The sequence below is a fragment of the Battus philenor genome, unplaced genomic scaffold (assembly GCF_028537555.1).
Source record: "Battus philenor isolate CCGP_79_NKW_IND1 unplaced genomic scaffold, ilBatPhil1.0.hap1 SCAF_1, whole genome shotgun sequence".
Taxonomy (NCBI): domain Eukaryota; kingdom Metazoa; phylum Arthropoda; class Insecta; order Lepidoptera; family Papilionidae; genus Battus; species Battus philenor.
The window spans coordinates 18,094,040-18,111,115 of record NW_027181661.1 but is presented as its reverse complement, the minus strand read 5'-3'; the positions used below and the strand labels follow the sequence as shown (position 1 = coordinate 18,111,115).

General features: G+C 35.3%; 1 protein-coding gene across 1 annotated transcript in view; it reads right to left on the bottom strand.

Moving 5' to 3' along the window:
- Positions 1-1,203: 1,203 nt before the first annotated feature.
- The window catches only part of Clk (circadian locomoter output cycles kaput protein Clock), a 29,527-nt gene continuing 13,654 nt past the window's right edge, over positions 1,204-17,076 (bottom strand). Inside the window, exons 7-13 of the mRNA XM_068764607.1 lie at positions 12,547-12,785; positions 10,341-10,488; positions 7,906-8,089; positions 6,960-7,139; positions 6,043-6,272; positions 2,840-2,978; positions 1,204-1,620 (exon numbers count right to left, since the gene is read on the bottom strand). Of these exons, the coding sequence (XP_068620708.1) occupies positions 1,465-1,620; positions 2,840-2,978; positions 6,043-6,272; positions 6,960-7,139; positions 7,906-8,089; positions 10,341-10,488; positions 12,547-12,785 (1,276 nt within the window). The 3' untranslated portion in view covers positions 1,204-1,464. The remainder of the gene's footprint in view (positions 1,621-2,839; positions 2,979-6,042; positions 6,273-6,959; positions 7,140-7,905; positions 8,090-10,340; positions 10,489-12,546; positions 12,786-17,076) is intronic.

Below are 17,076 nucleotides of genomic sequence, written 5' to 3'. Positions count from 1 at the left end.
CGTTTCAATTTGCGTCGTGTTTTTTTGTAACGTAACCACGACGCAAAGTGAGGTATTGGTGTAATTTCAAATATGTTATTTAATATTTCTTATCCGATCCCTTAAAGCTGCCACATGACATCGTCATCACTCGTAATAATAATCAACTTCAATAAAAAATATATATATAAAAACAAAATAATCTATGGGTTAAAATCATCAAAAATAGCACAGCCCTTTCAATAGATCTTTTAATGTTAAACAATGATCAGAATGATTGTAGGGATATATATATATATATATCAAACATACATCACTTTTTTGAAACGGTCCAGATGAACTTTTAAGGGTCCACGGGAGACACCAGAAGGATCTATGCTGCCATCACAAAAGAAATTGGCTTCACTTAATCTATCTAAAAAATGTAAAAAAAATCTGGGAATCTCTGATATATATATACATACATATATATACATAATATTACTAGAATCAGTATAATACTAGATAGCACGCACACCTTGGGAATTGTGTTCGTTTTATTTAAATTTTTATAAATATGTCATTTTATAGATTTCACTAGACATAAAGAATTTAATTTTTATAGACAAATATATATATATATATATATATATATATATATATATATATCAATGTAGAGATTTCCTTTTGTGTGATTGTATCAAAGAATTCAACCCATTAGTGGTTTAATAAACACACTACTATACAATTATGATAAGACGCACGTGTTCACCAAATTCAAAGTTCAATTAACAATCATACCAAAAACTTACTAGCTACCTTTTTTCTACCATGGGGTGTCAAATGACCTGACTTTATAATTAGAGCTTGAATATATGAAATATCGTTAGATATATAGATATATACTTTTACATACGGAAAAAAATCAATTTACTTATACTTTTGCATATGTGTATATATATACATGAATAAAATTTATAAAGGTAAACAGCGCCATCTAGTATTACTTAGAGAAACTTCATGTCTTTTCTTGACATGTGTCAAATTTTAATTACAAATCTTTCCTGGACACATTGAAGAAAATGCTAAACCATAATATTTCTGTAAATCGATTAATTATAAATATTTTTTTGTTTAAATATTAAAAAATCGCTACACACATTCCGATCACTGATTAAAATACTTTTATACAATAATACGCTTAACAAAAATAACAGAAATATTATATTTACCTAACACGTAAAATAAATTTTAATTTTTTTCAATCACGCCAGACATTTTCGTAAAGCCTGCATACATGAAAATTGGTGTATATAAACAGAGCTATATTACAAGATGTTTAAAAGTGTGATGGACTACAGAATTTCGTTTTACAAAACCCTGGATAAATTCACCGCTGGTGATGAAAATCTATCACAGGTGACTATTGGCATATATGACCAGGTTAGCTTATGCTTGTTGAATCCTGGAAATTAGAAACGTCTCCACATACCACATGGATGCAATTTACTGGGGCATATGCTGATGATGACCAGCGGACGGTGGCGGATGCTGCTGAGGATATGATGATATGGCACGTGTTTGCCCACTGTCGTATATAATCTGTGCCGGCATTCGCTGATTTTGCTGTACCTCTTCTGCCGTGACGTATGGTCCAGGAACCTTAAAATTTAATAATCAATTATTTTAATTGTAATTTACGAAATTAAATTTAAAGTATCATGTAAAAGTGTACACATTCCATGCCATGAGGAATATACAACCCCCGCTGCAGATTCCGTTCAGGACATTTGCAGTTCTCATTGAAAAACAAAGTATTCTTAAACATATGAATTGTTGGCTCAATAACTTCACATATGCGCGTAAAATAATAATGACAAATTACTGCTAATCATAACTTTGCAGTATTGAAAAAGTGTAAACCATCTTTAAAAAACTTTTTTTAATTTTTATTATGGGTATACGCTCCACGCGGCCTGAATGGATAATCTTTAAAAATTGCCGTAACACGGATTGTGTATCTAATTCTTTACCATCAAGATATAAATAATTTAAAGAATCTATTAGAGAATCCAAATAATATTAAAAAACTAATTTTTTGTTGTATATACAATAATACAACGTCGTTCTAAATATAAGCAAATATTGCACAAAGTTGTTACTTCAATTAAAGTTTTTCAACTTATAAATTCATTTTTACAACACCCTTTTTAAGTCGTATTATTATCAATAATTAATTTTACAATAATTCACGAAACAAAAATTAATTAAACTTTTTTTTACATTTTTGCATTCATATAAATGAACAACTTTATTATTATATCTAGTTTACTAATATAATCTTATAAGAGGTGGCGCAAAAGTAATGTCATAATGTGAACGCACCTTAAATTTTACAAATGGCACCAAATGTCATTGTCCTTTGACATTTACATTGTAAATAGTGAATTATATACATACATATATATATATATATATATATATATATATATATATATACACTAGCTGATCCCGCAAACGTTGTATTGCAAAAAAATTAAAGTTTTTAATTAACAAATGTAAGATAAGGGTTGATCGTAGAGGGGTGAAAATTTAGGTTTGTATGTATTTTTGTATGCTGTATCATAATAAAATAAAAACCAAAAAAATTGTTTAAAAAATTAAAAATAAAATTTAGGGGTGGACCACCCTTATCACTTAGGGGTATGAAAAAAATAGATAGTAGTCGATTCTCAGACATACTGAATACGCATGTAAAATTTGGTAAAAATCGGTCAAGCCGTTTCGGAGGAGTTCAAGTTCGAACACCGTGACACGAGAATTTTATATATTAGATATATATTTATATATACTGATGTGCTTCATAGTAATTATAACTTACGTTGATGAGGGGCTGCAATATCCCAAGCCTGGCCAGTAACAGCTGCTCCTTGACTTGACGGAGCTCCTCCTGCTGGCGGACGATCATCTGCTGCAACTCCTCGTGCTTACGCTGCAACTGCTCCTGCCGCCGTCGCCAACTCGCATCACAACGCCCCATCACATCGGACACGGTATTTGACTTTTTTTAAGGGGTGGGGGGTGCAGGCGTTTAGCAAAATAAATCCAAAGAAGTATGTAAATCATTCCAATAACAAGCTATACTTTGCTACTGAACATAAAATGAGTGCATTCTAAATGCAAACGATAAGATCGCCATTAAGATATTTTTTTTTATATTTAATCTGTGTTTTGAATATAGAATTCTATTTAAATTTATAATCTATACTATATTACCTATTTATAAGCGTAACATCAATTGCATTAAACATCAAAATCTACAGCAATAATTTCAATTGTTATAAATACACCAAAAAGAGGTTATATGTCAATTTATGGTGTATAGATATAAAAAAAAATTATAATCAAATATTCAAATTTCGAACACAGAAACAGGAAGAATAGACAGACAGTGACAGTGAGAATAAAAATTAAAAACAAATCGGCATTCGGCAAAAGATAAGGGAACTTATGACCACATATTTTCGTATAGCCGATATAATGCCATCGTCATCTACAAAAATATAAGAAAAAAAATATTTTTTTAATCAGATTTTCATTTATCATGGGATCGTTTAAAAGTCAAATACCGTATACATATTACATATACAAATTTTCACAATAAAAACAATTATTATTTTGTTCATGAAACTCTACCTCCTTTGGATTACGTTAAGATATATAAAGGAGCGCTGGAACCTTTAGGCAGTAAACATTGGTGACTGCGGGGTGGTAGAGAAAGTATACAGGAACATTTCACCAGCAGTCGAACACCTGGATTCAGGAGATCTACTTCCACCATCAAAACCTAAACGGATTCCAGATAATCCACCGCATGTATGTCTTTATTCTGTTCAAGTCTTTAAGAGAAATGGAGTCAAAAGATAGTTTCAGGTTCTACTGGTAGGAGTCCAACATAACTCTTTTTCGGTGCCCTCTCACTATATTAACTAGACATTTCCAGAGCATTTTTATAGTGCTACCAAAACCATTGTACCGTGTGGCTATGTGAACAAATGTGCGACACCCCCTTGCAATACCTAAGAGGCGGTACAGCGGTTTCGGTCTTAAATTGAAGTCTCAAATTTGAAGAAGTGCCTGTACATATATATCTAATTAATTCACTTAAAAAAACTGATAATAGATAACCAGCGATCGTAATAGGCGATTTAGGTGCGATATCAAACATATATCATTATATGGATATGCCTCTTGAAATTATATTATTTTCATAACGATATTTCGGAAAGGTCGAATCGATTAACACATCGATATGTTTGAAAATCATTTCATTCGGTCGCCATTTGCAATTTTTAATTTACATTGGAAACTCTATTTTTAATGCCACCGCTATTGGGGGCCTTTCGTACTTTCCCAGTCCTGGACACCCAGGGATAGCTGTTGCAATCATAATTTACTTTAATTAAATTTCTTATTCCACAATCTTCTTCCTTTCAACTATTTTTTCCTCTTTTGTTCGTCACAATTTCTTTCATTCCGTTTCATTCTTTGTATTCCTTTCATACCTCGCCTCACGTTGCCTCCCTTCAACGAATAACTACAGGTAGTATATTTTGTTCATTTAGTTCATTTTTATTTCTTCTGCTTTATTATAGAATTATTTACATTTTAAACTGTATTTATTTACGTCAAACTTTTTATTTTCTTATCACAATTCGATGCTTTATATTTTTGTTTACACTTAGCCTATTTCTTTCTATTTATACTTACTTTTATAACAAAACATTTCATTACTAATTTTTTTACTTGACTCTGTGTTTGGCAGTAATCGGTGTAACATTACTCCTGAAGATGCCCCGTGGAGGGGTGAAACACGTGTTGAGTGATTTAACAGTGGTAGTTGTGTCTCGCATTGTTTGCCGCACGCGCATTTATCAGCGGACGGGCGGTGCATTTTATTGCACGACTTCTGCTACATAGCGGAAGTAGCTATATATTAGTCCTTTTCTTACTTAGGATGGACTTCCGCAAAATAACGCCTGAATCCATTAGATACTAATTTTTTAAGTAAAAATTTTAAAATATGTTTAAACCGAACGAAAATCATATCCATATTATGATTACGGTACTACAAAAAATAACTTCACCTATTTCGATCACTGTTACACATTTAATAATAATATTAGAAATATATATATATATATTACGGGTGAGCTTAGAGGTGTATCTATATTAAAGATCAACTTTATAATACTGTGATCAAATAGTAATGTGAACTTATTTGTAAAATGCATTTTCCGGTATTCTAAACAGTCGGAATAGTCTTTTCCTGTAAAGCCTTCAATACTAGATTCGATTTTTATCTCCTCAATCGTGTCAAAACAGCGTCTTAGCATTTTGAGTTTGCTGAATAGATCAGGCAAAAACGGTGGTTCCGGAACTGCATGAGTCGAGTTTTTGGCAAAAAAAAGTCGCGAAGAACCAATGCAGTATGACATCGACCAACACTTGACGCATTTGACACAGAACATCTATCTCGACTCGAGCTGATCCAAATTACATTCCAACAAAGTAATGTCTCTATTTGCCAATCGACGATCAAGCAACGAATCTTTGATTTTTTAGACGTGGCGCACTTCGGTTTTTTAATGACAATTTCATCTTACTTTTTGATAACAGCAGTATATATCAATCTCTCAAAATGCTACATAAAAGAATATCAAATATATATTATTTTTTATTGTTTATATAATATTATGTTTTCACAGGTCGATGATGGTTTTTCGTGGAAAGAGATGGATAGATGACACCCATGAGACAGAGCTATATGAGCGTATAATAAAAGATATATAAATAACACAGATCAACTGACATATTTTTCTCGAAAAGTTAAAAGGAAGAAATTCGTATGCGTGGGATGTCTTCTCACTATGTCGACCAACAACATGGTCAAGGAGACATATGCCTTTAGGTGAATCTCCATCGGTTGACATTATGATATTGCTATTCATATAACATCCAACTCCTCAAAGCTCACACGTGTAAATACTCATGGTAATGATAATCTTCGCGAAACCCACCTGCATCTGAACCTGATCCGGTGACACGATCACGGGCAGGGACGCGGACAGCGGCACCGGCAGGACACCAGGCACACTGACAGTGCCGACGTATGGTGCCGGCTCCAGGTATTGTGCACCGATGCCGTGCTGAGGAACCAAGGCAGGCTCCAACCCCTTATGCGTCTGCGGGTACATCATCATGTTACCATGACAAGGTCCGTGAAAGTGGGTCCGCGATTTCGCCACGCGTTTCTGCTATCGAAAGAAATACACACGCTATGGTTACATGATCACCTTCACCTATTTCCCTACGAAAGAAAGGGACCAATATTTAGCCACTTCCGCACATGCAGTGGTAGTCGTGCAATGAAATGCACCGCCCGCCAGCCAGCTGATAAATGCGTATGCGGCAAACAATGCGAATCACACAACCGCCACCACCAAATTACTCAACACGTGTTTCACCCCTCCACGGGGCATCTTCAGGAGTTATGTTACACCGGCTAAATATTGGTCCCTTTCTTACTTAGGATGGACTTCCGCGAGGTAACGCCTGATTCCATTAAATATTTCCCTACGACTTGGATGATAAATAGAGATTCCAATAATCAAAGTACTATGTATTTAAAAATTGTATTATTGGATCCTATTTCTCCATTTACAACTGCCTAGTAATGATTTTATGGAGAAAAACCTAGCATGTATGTGAAGATGTATGATGGCTAAAAATTTTGCAAATTATAATTAAACGTTTAGCAAAATTTTGAAATACAAAAGCCTAGAATAACTAACAATAATACAGCGGGATGTTGGGATGTATCACAAAGGGGGCCAGCTGATGGGATTTTTGTGGAACTGCATCACACATAGCCCTACTCTCCCCCCGGAAGCAGGGTACCTTGAACCTAAAAAAAATTAGGACTAAATATAAGCACTCACCTCGCGTGAGCTATTCCTCTGAGAGGAACGCGACTCGCCGGAAACTGAAGCGGTGTCGGATCCTCCTGCGTAGCGCATCTGGGAAGTGCACGGCCAAGACGCGGCCGTCGTGGCCGCTGTGCCCACGGTGGTCACCGTCCCGCTCGTGCTGCCAGCCGACGCGGACTTCACTGACGCCGGCTGTTGACAGTATTCATTAATCAACATCAGACGGCCACAGGAAGGCGTAGCCTCCCAACCCCTGGATTTCAAGTAAGAATAAGATCGACGGTCCATCTTGCAGATCGGCATCATACGCTGCATTTGTTCTTGTGGTCTCTACTTCAAGACCCCTGTGCCAGTCTATTCATTTCATCCGTTGAGCTCCTCATTCCCTATTTGATCTCGAAAATAAATCCCTGAGTTAATGTTATTATGAGTTATTATCTGATTAGCCATGTGAACTATCCGCTACCACTACACCTTCCTAATCCACTGATGTATGAAGATCGCTCCAGGTCCACGAGCTTTCCTCCTTTAGAACAGTAAGAAAAGGACCAATATTTAGCCACTTCCGCACACGCAGTGGTAGTCGTGCAATGAAATGCACCGCCCGCCAACCGAATGCGAATGCGAATCACACAACCGCCACCACCAAATCACTCAACACGTGTTTCACCCCTCCACGGGGCATCTTCAGGAGCTATGTTACACCGATTAGTGCCAAACACAGAGTCGGACTCTTTTCGCATTTCATTGCACGACTACCACTGCATGTGCGGAAGTGGCTAAATATTGGTCCTTTTCTTACTTAGGATGGACTTCCGCGAAGTAACGCCTGATTCCATTAAATCCTTTAGAACAGATCCTAGAATTGGCACTTAACATGGTGCTTCAAAATGCCACTTGGGCAGCAACAAAAAAAGAAGTAAAATTGAAATCTTATTGTAACTTGTATCACATTTACCTGAGATAGGGGATGATAAGAAGTAGCATACGTATCCCCGCCTTCGGACATGTATGTGGGCGAAATTGTGCGCATCGTGTCCTCGGATGGCGTCTCCTTCATGTCCACCGTGTTGGTCTCCGACTCCACGATCGGTTCAGGTTCGGCGTTCTCGTGTTTTGTACTCTTGGCCACATCCGTGTAACTAGACATTGTATATTACAACAAATATTATTTTTCAAGCTTACTACGCCTTAGTTAAAAGCGAATTGAGGGCAGAGAAAAAATTGCACAATCGTCGCAGACGAACGTTGACGAAAAACTGACGAAATGGAGCAACCGATACACCCCCCCTCCACCCTTCCGTCACGCGGACCAACCCCTGAGAAGCGGTACGGTGGTTAAATGTAACGCAATAGTTTTCTAAATTTAGTCTCATGTTTATTTGATTTTGGGCGCTTTTATAAGGAAACGATTGTTGATCTAAAGGAACGTTTCCCAACGTAAGAAAGAGAACACGATACTAGTGCGGGTGGTTTTTTATCTTAATTCTCCAAATTTGAATTTAGAACTGTAAATAATATCTTTATAAAAAAAGAAATTTCACTTAATTAAAATAATAAATTCAAATAGGAAAATGTTTATAAAGATCAAACTTTGTATTTTCATTATGAAAATTTACACATGACGTTTCGTATATCTAATGATTTATATACCTATCATTTAAGTGAAGAATTAATATTTTTTAATTTTAAAAATTATGTATTTTACAAAGTGACATGTTCTCTTCGGAAGGGATCTTTTAAAACTTGTTAAAGTTCGAATATTGTATTACAACATTTCATAAATTTAGTACTTTTTTAATTATATATAAACATATAATTATACAGAAAAATAAAAACATATATTATATTTATAATAACATATGATAACTTCATTTAGATTTGATGTAGTTTATTACTTTATATGTTATAGATGTAATGATGTTAATGGTATGGAGTTAGTCGCTTTAGTACAAGTACTATATTATATATATATATATACTACATATAATGTACTACAATTATCATAACGGCATTGTCTATACGTATTTTCTTCCAATTTAATATTTTTTTTGCTTCGATATATTTTAAATCTATCATTTTCATTATTTCTGACGTGTCGAATTTAATAACATATTACCTTATTAAAAATCTAGCTGTTAATACTGGCCCCACCTTGGGCGCCAGTGTACCGTTTCTTACGATGAATGTAAAAGAAAACAGAGAACTCGACAACAGAAGAGAAGTATATTTCTATATTAAGGTAGGAGGTAAAAGGCCTGGTCTGATTTTACACCGCAGGTCGGTACTCCCCAGTATTATGTCTTAAATACAATATATATACACACGCACACACATACCCACATATATATATAAATATTGTACTGTTCGACCGTGCTAAAGGACTTGCGAAAAATAGAGCAGAGGCGGAGGAAGCTGGCCTGAACAGCCAGTTTATCAGAGGAAGCTGCGGCTAAATCCCCCCCCGCGAAGTAATGCCTAGCGGCCTTGCCGTGGGGACCAGGGATACCGAAGGAAGACGATTGTTTTCAGTCGGTATTGACGCCTAGATCGAATCCGACATACGAGGCACCACCATCAGGCCCTATGATACGTAAACGTATTTTTAAACCTCTTCGAAAAAAAAACATCTAATATATAAAATTCTCGTGTCACGGTGTTCGAACTTGAACTCCTCTGAAACGGCTTGACCGATTTTTACCAAATTTAATATGCGTATTCAGTAGGTCTGAGAATCGGCTACTATCTATTTTTCATACCCCTAAGTGATAAGGGTTGTTCACCCTTAATTTTTTTTTTGACGAAATTTTTTGTTTTTATTTTTTTATGATACAACATACAAAAATACATACAACCCTAAATTTTCACCCCTCTACGATCAACCCTTATTTTTAAATTGAAAATTAAAAATATTTTTTTTGCAAAACAACGTTTGCGGGATCAGCTAGTATATATATGTATATATATATATATATGTATGTATATATTGTATCTGTAAATATATATATGACGATGTATTTTTAAGAATCAATAGTATTGTAGAAGAAATTTTCGCCTACATATTTACTCATCAAGATATCTCTGGAACCGTGAAGGTTATAGTTTTATAATTTAGATAGGAATATTCCTTTCGTCGAATATAATTCAGCTAAGAAAGGATTCTATAAAATTTCCACCTACAAGGGGTGTGAGAGCTGTCTTGAAAAAATGTTAACCTGTATATATATATATATATATATATATATATATATATATATATATATATTATATATATATATATATATAATATATAATATATATATAACTCATAATAAACTTAACCAGAATACTTTCTGCTCATGTTAAACAAAAATTTTATTTTATAACACTTCACCCACTTATCCACCCACTCACCTCACAACACGATGCGTGCACACGACAAATTCCGGCTTTGAATTCCACTGATGATAAGATATATAGAATCGCGTCTGTAGCCATATCCATTGCTGACCCTTCGTCAGGAATCTGTAGTAGCATGAAGTCAGCTCCCCTTTCTGCATCACTGAAAAATAATTCATCATCAAACTCTACTCAAGTCAGTGTGAACCTTCGAAGCTTTATTTCTAATAATCGCGCTTCTATATCTATACTACCATCATCGCCATACTTGGCGGGTGATTTGGCGATTGCAGTACTGTATTATGGTACGACAAATTCTCAATACCCGGGTATCCTTCGATAGCCACTGTCCGCATCGTAATAATGTCGGACAATAGACTAGGTCTCCCTTAATGTTCGACATACTGAATATGAGAGCTGCCCCATTTCATTCGTCAAGCGACAACTGAGATTGGAGTCGCTCGACGAATGGAACAGGAGGTATATGGAAGGAACGACGGCTTCAGTAACGAGGACATTTTTCCCGGACGCCATTTCAGCCTACCACGTGCTCCGCAGTATCGAGGTGGACGCGGTCTCGGCCCAGCTCTTCACGGGGCACGGGGGGTTCTCTGAGTACCTCCACAGGTTCAAACTCAAGGAGGACCTCTCGTGCTTCAGTGAATCGGGCGTGGACCAGACCGTGATCCACCTTGTGGCGCGGTGTCCCGTGTTCGGGGGACTCCGGCACGGCTTCGAGTGCCGGTCTGGCGTTGAAATCAGGGAGGAGACAATAGCCTCCCTGATAGGCGAAAAAGAAACTAGGAAAGAATTCCTCGCTTGTTGCAAGAAAATAGTTAAAAACGTTATACAAAAAAAAATCCAATAATACAATAAGAAATGTGATAAAATGTGATAAAATAAAACTCAAATGTGATATATAATGTATTATAGAAAATAAGTAAAAATGGAAAATGGAAAAATGTAATAAGAAAATAGGAAAGAATGATAGATGAACAGAGCAAAAGGGTAAGAAAGTAGAAATGTAGCATGAAAGATAGATAATAGACCGAAAGAGAAAGTAAAATATGAAAGAAGAGAGAGAAAATAAAAAATCATGTGAAAAATTAAATTGCAAATAAAGTCCCTGTCCCACCATAAATAGGGGTACGAGAGGCCCCCAATAGCGGGGGTGTAAAAAAAATGTTCGACATTGATGACCAGTATAGTGCTGCATCCAGCCATCTCCAGTCCAGTCTTCCAGAACCTTGACCACTTCCACCCAGCGTCAATACGTTGTCATCAACCTTGGTGAGATGCATAAAACCACAACTACCAGAAACATTTCTTAAACGCTGCAATAACCTTTGAGACCCATAACATCACAAAGTGTATTAAAAAGGTTTTTCATTGTTCTGCAGCTTGGTAGACGCCCATTGCAAGGTATAGGCCTCCCCCTCCACCTTAGACAGGTCCTGCGCTGCCTGCATTCATCGACTTCCCGCTACCTATGTCGTCTAACGCCTAACCTAACCTAACCGCGGCTTCGAGTGCCGGTCTGGGGTTCAAATCAAGGAGGAGACAATACCCTCCCTGATTGGTGGCGAAAACAAAACGACATTTATATCCCTATGCAGAGAAATCGCCAAAAAAGCGATTGAAAGAAACAAAACAAACAATTTATAAAAAAGATAAAACAAAATAAAAGGCTAAGAGAACAAATATGTGATAATTATAGTATAAGTTACAATGATAAGAAAATGTTAATCAAAATTACAAATTAAATGTCAAAAGAAAAAAAGGGAAGAATGTCAGACGAATAGAGCGAACGAGAAAGAAAGTAGAAATGTAGCACGAAAGACAGACAAGACCGAAAGAGTATGTGATAAACGACAGAAGAGTATGAAAATAAAAATAACAGTGAAAAAATAAATTGAAAAATAAGTCCCTGTCCCACCTAAGATAGGGGAACGAGAGGCCCCCAATAGCGGGGGTCACAATAAAAAAAAAAAAAAAAAAAAACCTAACCTAACCTAACCTAACCTAGGCCTATCCTTGCTGTGTCTATCGGCTGGTGGTCGCCACGACGAGACGAGCAATTCTTCGACCTACGTCGATGATCTTGATTCTTCAGCAGGTCACCCATTTCAGCGAAACTCCGATCATACCACTCTCCATTACTCCTTTGTCTACCCTGAAGCCCTTTATAGATCTAGAACTGGAATAATACAAAAATACTCACGTTCCTCATGACAAGTAACAACTTTTTCAAGATCATCGAAGTGATAATAATCGTAACCGGACGTCCCCAACACCTCGAATGGCAGGTAACCGATGATGGGCGGCGCGCGGTGGTCCAGGAACAGGAACTTCCACTCCAGACTGTGACGCGAGGTGAACTCGCTTCGGTTTGAATCCACCAGCGACACATCGCGAATCAACTGCGGTGTATGCAATCGGCCGGTGCAAACGAAAAGCAATCTATAAACAATAAATAAAATATTTAAACTTTATAACGTTCATTCAATTAAATCCTGCTGTTGGGTATCGATATAAAACAAGCACATTTAGTTAATTATTTAGATTTTTTTTATTTAATTATTTAGATTTTAGATGCAAAAAGATCGTCTTTTGTTAGAAGCCGGTGAAAGACGCCGTGCGTTCCGATACACGCACTCAAGTACAATAATAAAAAGTGTTACGTTCGGATACAATATCGAACACCTGCTAAAATAGCTATTGCTATATTTATTAAAATTAAAATGTTAAAGGGCAATTAATCGAACTCGGCAAATCATTTTTATATTTCTGCAAAATTTCCTTGAAATCATATCTTATAATACTCTTGGGCATTCACCTGCAGTATTGTGCTTTGCTCTGTTGGAAATCTATGTCGAAGTTCTACATACAGCAGTGGGCATCCTATAGCTAAATAATGATGTGAGAAACCACCAAGGGTACAAAGCAAGGGTCTAGTTTTACTTATATATTCTTCCTCGTTCTAATAATAAATCATTAAACTACAAAAATGCACTGTGTTTGGCACTGGTTGGTGTAACATCTCCTGAGGATGCTCCGTGGAGGGGTGCAACACGTGTTGAGTGAATTAACGGTGGTAGTTGTGTTTCGCATTGTTTTCCGCACGCATTGCACGACTACTGCTGCATAGCGGAAGTAGCTATATATTAGTCCCTTTCTTACTTAAGATGGACTTCCGCAAAGTAACACCTGAATCTATTAGATACAAAAATGCACTTCAAATGTCGTAAAATACAAATATGCAAACAAGGATCCGCGTGACTTTGCGACCCTTTAAACAATGTACATGCGGCTGCTCAAGCATTTTTAAAATTGAGATAATTATATCGACTTTCTCCCATCAATATATTGTTATAAAATTAATTATTATAAAACGGAAATACGTATTAAACCAAAGATATTCTTTGTGACTTGTTACTTTTAAGTTTTAAAAAAATTCTCATCAAACAATCGAAAATTTTTATATATCTTGGTAAGTGTTAAAAATTTTCCTAAGCACGTATGTTTGTGAAAAATCAAAAACAATTTCTAACCATGAAATTTATACAAAAATAACAACCGATCTACTATTGGGAAGCCTTATAATTTCTTAAAAACGTTTCTCTGTTCATATGTTGATTTTATTTTACGAAACATTCTGTTATTGTATACTACAAACAAAGTTTTGCAATTCCGGTCTAATGGAATAACAAAGTGAAATGTACGCAACAATTACAAACGTGATAAGCAAATTAGCAAAAATGTGTTTATTTTATAATATCATTGCACAATTGCGGATTAAAAATATTTTTCGCGGTATAGGAGAACTATATGCGGTTTATGTATGCGGTTGTGCAAATTACGCGGTATGAAATGCATTGTCAGTTACAACAGGAAAATGAGAATAGTAAGATAGGAATCCAAGGGCCGAGGAACTCGTCATATGAATATTAATTCTGGCCCTCAGAGACTTGACAGCGGCGCGGATCTTGATCCTCGTTGTAATTTTAATTGTCTGTTGAACAGTAAAATCACACGCGGCGTGGATTCAGTTAGTGACAAGGTTGAACCAATAATGATGGGCGGAAGAAGGTTTTGTTAAAGCGTGAGTGTTGCCACTTCACAGCACAACTTGTTCACTCAGTGTTTTCAGGCGTGAGGAGGAAAAGAATACGAATATATGGAAAGGACAAACTAACAGCTACATAGTTATCTAATAAATTTTGAGTGTGAAATGATAATGCGAAAAAGTAAATGTATTGATAATTAGAAAGATTTTTAAACATAAAATATTGTAAGTCTTATTATATATATAATCTTATTAAGACAGATTTATTGAAATTAAAATAAAAGATGTAAAATGATGTACATGAGAAAAATAAATAAACTAAATAAAGCTGTGATACTGCAATAGAAAATACAACTGAAGTTTTTGAGGATGGATGAAAGGAATGGAATGATTGAGAAAGGAAGATGGAATTATGAAATGATAGAAGGAAGAAAAAAAGATATTGTGAACTATGGAAGACGAGGACGAAAATAAAATATTCATGTGAAAAAATGGTTAAGAAATAAAAAAAACTCTGTTCCCAACAAAATAGGGGTGGAAGAAGAGGTCCCAATAGCGGAGGCTTAAAAAAATTAGAAAGATTATAAGTATAATAAAATACATTTAAAAAACTTTTAAGTTAAACGGTTTTTTGATACCCATATTGTGGTGGTTGTGCAAAAATATGTACCTAGTCCGCCATATTGGAACGGCGTCCATCTTGAATTTTAAATTTTGACATAATCATCGTGTTTTACTAGTGTAGCCCTTTCATTTGATACCCATATTGAGGGGGTTAAGGAAAAATACGTAATCCGCCATTTTGTATCGGTGGCCATCTTAGATTTATAATGTTATTGATTTTATTATATTGTATTGTCATCTAAATTAAATGTGTGTACCAAATTTCAGATCAATCTGAACACAGGAAGGTGCTTAAATTTCAATTTCTAATTTTGACCTAAATAAACAAATTCTGTACGGGTCGAACAAAATAAAACCGTTTAATATATATATATCACGGCGTAAATAATCATATGACCAAAGTCTAGTTTTAGTATAGTTATAAGCAAGAAAAGACCAGATCATCTCAGTGAAGGTATATACATTTTGTATATACATCCACTTCTAAGCAAGTATATAAAATAATAACAAAGTTTACGAAACCCACGTAAAGTTAAAACAATAACAGCGTGCACATTGCCGTAAGTTATGGTCGAACAAAACTTTCGCAACGTTTCAATTTGTAAATAAACATTCGCGTCGCAATAAAAACACGATAATACTGTAAACAAAGTTTACGGAACGCCGGTAAAACTTCGAAAGTTTCTAATTAAGCACGCAAAAGACTAAACAAAATATTGCAGACATTCAAAACAACGTTACGTTTCGCAACGTGATCAACAAGTCCTTTGTTTCAAACATAACATGTATTTTTCTAGTACTGTCGTAACTAGTGGAAAATTTTCACACAAAATTTAAATTGTATCCCTAACACTGTTTTGCTAGGCTTTGCACATTAATTGCATAAGGTTGCCATTGTCCAAAATAATTTAAAACAATGAACAGCAGCATCCTCTGAGCACCATACCCACGCCTTATATATATGATGAGACCTATCTCTCACTCCTTGTGAATAAATCAATAAATGAATTGATCATTTTGAAATGAGTTTTAATATTTTTATTTCTAATCTTTAGCATTTGAACAGGCCAATAACAAAAGCCTATCTCCTCTGCGCACCATACCCACGCCTTATATATATGATGAGGCCTATCTCTCACTCCTTGTGAATAAATCAATAAATGAATTGATCATTTTGAAATGAGTTTTAATATTTTTATTTCTAATCTTTAGCATTTGAACAGGCCAATAACAAAAGCCTATCTCCTCTGCGCACCATACCCACGCCTTATATATATGATGAGGCCTATCTCTCACTCCTTGTGAATAAATCAATAAATGAATTGATCATTTTGAAATGAGTTTTAATATTTTTATTTCTAATCTTTAGCATTTGAACAGGCCAATAACAAAAGCCTATCTCCTCTGCGCACCATACCCACGCCTTATATATATGATGAGGCCTATCTCTCACTCCTTGTGAATAAATCAATAAATGAATTGATCATTTTGAAATGAGTTTTAATATTTTTATTTCTAATCTTTAGCATTTGAACAGGCCAATAACAAAAGCCTATCTCCTCTGCGCACCATACCCACGCCTTATATATATGATGAGGCCTATCTCTCACTCCTTGTGAATAAATCAATAAATGAATTGATCATTTTGAAATGAGTTTTAATATTTTTATTTCTAATCTTTAGCATTTGAACAGGCCAATAACAAAAGCCTATCTCCTCTGCGCACCATACCCACGCCTTATATATATGATGAGGCCTATCTCTCACTCCTTGTGAATAAATCAATAAATGAATTGATCATTTTGAAATGAGTTTTAATATTTTTATTTCTAATCTTTAGCATTTGAACAGGCCAATAACAAAAGCCTATCTCCTCTGCGCACCATACCCACGCCTTATATATATGATGAGGCCTATCTCTCACTCCTTGTGAATAAATCAATAAATGAATTGATCATTTTGAAATGAGTTTTAATATTTTTATTTCTAATCTTTAGCATTTGTACAGGCCAAAAACAAAAGCCTATGAAGGCAGCTATAAAAAAAAACTCAATTGTCTGA